Source organism: Trichoplusia ni, chromosome 25 (assembly GCF_003590095.1).
Source record: "Trichoplusia ni isolate ovarian cell line Hi5 chromosome 25, tn1, whole genome shotgun sequence".
NCBI classification, from domain to species: Eukaryota; Metazoa; Arthropoda; class Insecta; order Lepidoptera; family Noctuidae; genus Trichoplusia; species Trichoplusia ni.
Window position 1 is genome coordinate 492245 of NC_039502.1, and position 6823 is coordinate 499067.

Below are 6823 nucleotides of genomic sequence, written 5' to 3' on the forward strand. Positions count from 1 at the left end.
TCTTTTATCGATATCTATAAAAATCGTCACAAAAAAATGGTTTGAAAAGAACGTAATACGGAAAGCCCAAACTAATGACCGTTTAGTAGTTTAAATTTTATTTTGTATATTTTATGTACATTGTTAAATAGCTAGTCATGATAACTAGCAGTTGATCTTTTGCTCAAATCTTAAGGAAAATCTATCGATTTATTCTTTAATATAAATATATGAGTTATCCTTACTGGATAAATATAGGGACAGAATTTATAAATCATTTAGCGTATTAAGTAGATCGACCAGCTTTAGTAGACTTAGAAGTCAAGTGTGAGTTGGATACGCACTGTGAAGGATCCGCGTCATTGTAAAATCATCTATTTTATTTATGGTTCATAAGAATTCCCTTAATTACGTACAAATACAGGAAAGGGCGAATACGGCGTTATATATAAATTCTCGTATTACAAAAAAAGGTTTTCTTTTCCACATATAAGTTATTCAATGCCTTAACACTCTCATTATGCTGAACCTTCAACTTGTGATTTATTGATGGCAGTACGCAACCTTCAGGTGCTGTGCAGATAACACTGCTGTGCACTTGACCCTAAATAATCTAACGATGTGTGTTCATCCCACGGTTTACACGCCTATTTATTGTTTTAATCGCGGCTAATCTCAATGCTAATCTCAACTCTCACTACTGGGACTACATAATAATATTATTTACGGAATTCTAACTTAATAAGACTTGTTAGAATGTGCAATACGTTTGAATTCAAAGAAAGGATCAGTTAGGTTTATTTAATGCTATTAGTTGGAGAATAATAAGGAATAAGTACACAGAAACTTTTCTTCACGTGTTTATCATAAGTTTGTGATCATAAAACGTTATTAATATAATGATGCTAATACCATAAAGAGTTCTCACTCTTGACAGCCACCTACCTATGTCTAGAGGTTTCTATGGTTGATGTTTACGGTCATAAAAGTGAAGGTCAACTTTACAATAACATAAAATGCGAGTCCACATTAAAGGAATTTAGATGCATTTTATTTTCCTTCTGCTCGGTTGTTGGTTATCTGGCGTGTGAGTGAGAAGGTGCCGGCAGCGTGTCGTCCCGCTCGCTCCCGCACACTAGCGCGGCCGGCCCCTCCCGCCTCGCCCGCACTATATTCTCTTGCATCGCGCGCGGCGCGGCTACCCCGCCTCCGTGCCTCACCCCAAATTTGTCCGTTCCACTGTCACACTGGAATTCGAAACAAAATTAAATTATGTTTATAATGCAATTTTTTAAATGCAAATAAAAATATTTCTGTTAATTAAAAATTCTGAAATACCGCTTCAACGCTGAATTGTTATCGTATTCTTCATGCAAAAAATATTTGTTAATAAACTTAAAATTATCACATAGTTCCTAATCACGGATCCCTAAAATCGTGATGAAAATTATGTTTAGTGTAAGGTGACCATATTTGGATAATGAGTAGGACTTGTTGCTTGGAGTTCAATTAATGATTTAAATTGAAATATTTTGCATTTGGTGTATATTTTTACCCTCAAGAATTTTCTACCTCGCATTTTAAAATATATTTTGTAATTTTAAAATAGTAGTATGACGACACCAATTAGTGTGAATATCTTTGAAAATGACAAATTAACAGTGACTTTTTAGGTAAAGGTGTTGATTTACATTTGCGATAAGTTGTTTAATGAACTTTTTTAAATTGACCCTGTAAATACCTTTTGACATTTAAATATACTATTTTATTAAAATTCCCAAAAATCGCTCTACACCTATTAAATTCACAGAAGCCGATTTGTAAACAAACATTAGTTCGTATTTACGTATAATTGCACGATATTATCAATGTTATAATGGACACGCTACTGCCGATTCTCGGTAATCGTACGAAGTCGTAAACAGCCCGCTGCGGCCTCGCGCTACGCTACGATGCCAATCACCAATCACACGCAGGCGGTACTTGATGTCGCGCGATGTTCGACCAATGAGCGACCGAGTTTATCACGCCATTTCTAAAAATAGCTTATCTGAGTCACTCAATAAAAGCAGTGGTTGTTTCTTAACAATGTTTAGAAACAAGTGAAACGTCGAGCGCGTCGGACGTGCGTTGCCGCATGAAAAAGTTTTGATATTCGCGCAGTGAGTTCAGTGATACCGAGACGTTCGGTGCAAACACATGGTTCGACGCTCCTTACACGGCATGGAGACCACTTTCTACGACGAACAGTATCCCCTTCCCGGAGCTGTGGAAAACCTGAAGCGACCACTTACCTTGGACGTGGGGCGGGGCGTGAAGCGGGCGCGGATCGGCGGAGCGCCGGTCCTCTCCTCGCCGGACCTGCAGATGCTGAAGCTGGGCTCTCCGGAGCTCGAGAAGCTGATCATCCAGAACGGTATGATCACCACGGCGACCCCCACACCGGGCGCGCCAGTGCTATTCCCGGCCAGCATCGCGCCGACGGAGGAACAAGAGATGTACGCGCGCCCGTTCGTTGAAGCGTTGGACAAGCTACACCACTCTGACCCGACGCCGCAGATCGGACGTGTCGACAGGCGAGTGTACGCCGACCTGGACAGGCCGCTAGACCGCTATCCCACACCGGTGGTCAAGGACGAGCCCCAAACTGTTCCCAGTGCTGCGAGTTCGCCTCCCATGTCCCCTATTGACATGGACACACAAGAGAGAATCAAATTGGAACGCAAAAGGCAAAGGAACCGAGTGGCCGCTTCCAAGTGCAGACGGCGCAAGCTGGAGCGCATCTCCAAGCTGGAAGACAAGGTGAAGATCCTGAAGGGCGAGAATGCGGAGCTAGCACAGATGGTGGTCAAGCTAAAGGAGCACGTCCACCGGCTGAAGGAGCAGGTGCTGGAGCACGCAAACAGCGGCTGCCACATTGACTCGCAGTTCTGATCGTGCAGTCGCCGCCGCCGCTCCACCACATTCCATGCTAGTCGCGCCCGGTAGGACGCAGCATACAAAGCGATTTGTGATCTTAATTTTACTGTGTAATATATAGTTAATGAACACTAGTGTGTAAGGTGTTGACGCTACGTTAAGTAAGCTGTGGATGTATCGTTAAGTTTGAGAGATTAGGTTGCCAGTGACGTGTGCAGGCAGAACCTCCGCTCGGGTGAGCTGATTCCAGGCTGTTTGTTGTTTATGGAATGGTTATGTTATGGTCCTTATCAAGGATGTACTTAGAGCGAGTCACAACTGCGAAAGCTTTAGCTTCCATTGTATGTTGCAGAACTAATGTTTTCCTAAAATCAGTATTGCGTTGTCTCTGTCTCATTTAGAATATTGTAGAAACTAGAAAGGATAATCGTGCGACGTCATTCGTTTGCAGACTGACTGAACGAACGAGGTTGAGGCGGCGTTGCCAGTTATACGGCGAATTTCCCGTTTCAGCGATGTTGCCGCACTTGGCTCGCTGAATCGGGGATTTCCATTGTTCATTGTGTCCTGGCTATTGTGTGTATTTTTTCTGTCCAGTAGAATCTGATTATAATAATTAGTTTACATTTCGGACGATATTTAATGTGATTTAGACGGAGACGCACGTCGCCGCTGTGTTGTGACAGGTACGAAACGCAGCCGGTGTGAAAGAGATAGTGTGGCGTAGAAGTGGCAACGGCGCATCGAGCCGAGTCACGAGCGGATGTTCTGCTAATTAAAATTCCGCCTGCGCCGCCCTCGCAGAATGGCGGCCATGTGTTCAACACTCGGACGTTCCGAATCACGTTTTGTTGCACAAGGTTAACTTTTTCAACATGACAATGGTGTTTCGACGCCACCGTGAATTGGAACGTCTTTGTTCGCTTCGCTTGATTGTTTGAAGACAAATTAAGAGCTTGTGTGGGAGACTGATCGTATGCAAGTTCAGAGTGCCTTGTACGTATGAGCGAGAGCGTGGATCGCGCAAATAATTTTCCCTGTTTTGAAAGATGATTCTCGGAACTGACCCGGTGCTCTTTAGAGGACGTGACTTTTGTAATGTGAAGCCGTCCGATTTAAAATATATGTTGTGGAAGTATGGGAGTGTTTCGTAATGAGCGACCGTTTGACATGTGAACGATGTGAGTGAATGTGTGATGTAAGTATTTATTAGTGAGAATGTTTATCTTATAGGATGAAGTAGCAATCTCGAGTGCCTACGCTTTGTAAACTAAAGCCTATACCTATGTTTTTAATTGTTTTTGTTACCATTAAAGTGCTACAGTAAATTGTTCTGTACCATTGTCTTCTATAGGTTATTGTAAGTAATTATAAAACCAATTAACAAGTTGAATTGTTATATAGACTATATAAGGCGAGCGGGTGGCGTGGTAATAAAAAATGAAAGAAAGTTGTTTCTGTAGAGGTACACGCCCCTCGCCTATTTGTATTATTTTTATACAAAAAATTTCGTCAGAATGTTAACAGTAATTTGTAAGTTTATAAAAGATATGGAAACAGTTATACTAAAATAATATATTTCTATGAATTTAACAAAGAATATTGTTTTATACTGAATATCATATTGTATGATAAAAATGAAAGAGAAAATAAATTATGAAGATTATTATACCATTTATTTCTTGATTTTATTTGACTCCTAACCTTAATCTAGCTTCACTAAAACAAGAGTAAAAAAAAGGTTTTTTCCTAAAAGAAAGACCTTAGTTTGAAATAAAACAGGTGGTAACAAATCATTTGTTTCAAAAATGCAATAGGCCAACAACAAAACAATGACATAGCAAATGCTAATTATGTAAACAGCGACAAAAAGGCAAACAAGTGTTACATAATAGTTGTAAAGAACCCAACATTATATGAGGTACATTCCAATAAGAAATGTCGTTATATCGCACGAGTGGCGCATATTATGACATTGAAAAATATGATAAACAGACAACATTATTCAACTGTCAAATGTACAGTTATCAGTTATCTAATCAGTTCAATCCTGAAATATCATTACAAAAAAATTACATATGACGTGTGTAAATTTAAAAGTATGATCAATTTTCTGGCTATAATAAACAAATACCTTGAAAAGTAATGGGAAACTGATTCTGAAATTGCTAAGATAGAGAAACCCAGATTGGTAAAAAAGAGCTTGTCTAAATTCGAATAAATAGATTTTGATTTTAATCGGTTTCCGATCTTATTGACGGATGCTGATGACTTTTGCGTTTCATATGGAGCGACTACCTATTTGATCTTAGAAACTAATTTCTCTACTAATTCAAGTTTATAAATTATTAACAACACAGATTACGTCTCAGTTCCTTGTCAACATATTATATAAATACACGTGCAGATCAACGGAAGTTTATTTGGACGTAAACTCGCCATAAAACCGGTAAAAGTGCACTTTCATGTCATCAATATATTTTTGTTAACTCCAGGAGTCTTGTTGCTAACCTACTCCTTGCGATAAAATAATAAAGACTTTAAATAAAATACTTGTGAATTGATTTGATATTCGTATTCTGGACGAACGAAGGTCAAATGATTCGATGCCAACAATATCGCTCTGGCCGGATGTCCGACTTTTGTGGCAAAAACACTGGCTTGGACGGTTTGGGGTAACACATTCTGCTCATCTTTAAGAAATAAAATCGAGTGCCAAGTGCGTGGTATGAATGATTGTAGTTCTCTCGTATTTACTGGCGCTTCCGGAATCCCACCAATGCTTAGGACTAGCAACAGTTGTAGAGTAACATTACCTAAAGATCTTGGCACCTCTATTAATGACTCAGAGAATTATGCCTTTTTTCTAAGGGAAATTACGCAAGTGAGAAACAACATAAAAATAAAATAAAATCGGCCGAACTGACACCATCTTATCGCCCGCGTCACGTGGGCAGTACTAAAAGTCAAATAAATAATTATGTTATGCGTAAACCATAAAAAACGACATAGGGGCCGAAATACACGAGGCAGCTGTCTGAAATTATGAGAGTTAAATATCAATTAAAATGTGTTTTGTATTTCCAGAGCTAGGGGTATAAGTGTTGGTGCTTGTCGAATGTGCGTATCCCTAATTCCGGTAACATTTTGGTTACAGTAGCATTTCTCGTGGGTTTTGGATGTGTAACGTTTACTTCCGCAGGTACAAATCACGGTCGTATATTATGTGGGTCAGTATGCTGTTAACGTGAACATTAGCCACTGAAGCCTACGCATTGTTCTCGTTAAAACATCGCAATATTTACTAACATTACCCTGTTTATACTGAGTGTTGTTAAAACACTTATATATTTATGATTCGATGTTTTTCATACGAGGAGCGTGTTGACTGATTGCAGTGCGTTTGCCTATTCATTTTGTTCGCCCAAAATAACATGTGAGTGTGTTGAAACATCAATATTTTATGTTGAGTTAATATCAACAAAAATGTCCATGTCGCAGACGTATTTATGACTTATGTTCTGCTGAGAACTTGCAGTGTTTCATTAATTAAAATCTGCGTTATTTTTCGAAGGATAGCCACTGACAATTTTCAAGGCGTTGTTTTTATTTTTGATTACATGACTATTAAACTATCTAGATATTAGTTTATGAGTTTACCTCGTTCTGTAATTTGTTTTGTGAGAAATTAGGGAAAATAAAAAACCCGTAATAAAAAAAAATGTTTAACTTTTCTCTATGAACTAAATAAAAGTCGATTAGCTGTAAAATAATAAAGTTGGAAAAGTTCCAATGAAAACACCGTGTGCGGTCGTTTGCCCTCGGCAACGCTTCTGACTCATGTAAAAGAAAAGAAAAATAGTAAAAAAAACCATTGTATGTTCGTTACAAGGATATTAATGTTACAATGGGGACAATGTCAACT

At 39.0% G+C, this 6823-nt stretch overlaps 1 protein-coding gene across 1 annotated transcript; it reads left to right on the top strand.

Moving 5' to 3' along the window:
• Window positions 1-2061: 2061 nt before the first annotated feature.
• LOC113505301 (transcription factor jun-D) lies at window positions 2062-4445 on the top strand. The gene has a single exon (XM_026887926.1). It carries the CDS (start codon window positions 2179-2181, stop codon window positions 2911-2913), a length of 735 nt encoding a protein of 244 aa, XP_026743727.1. The 5' UTR covers window positions 2062-2178; the 3' UTR covers window positions 2914-4445.
• The last annotated feature ends 2378 nt before the right edge of the window (window positions 4446-6823 follow it).

Bases quoted from the DNA above. Each gene is read 5' to 3' on its own strand.
- LOC113505301 (XM_026887926.1), top strand. From the start codon at position 2,179: ATGGTTCGACGCTCCTTACACGGCATGGAGACCACTTTCTACGACGAA.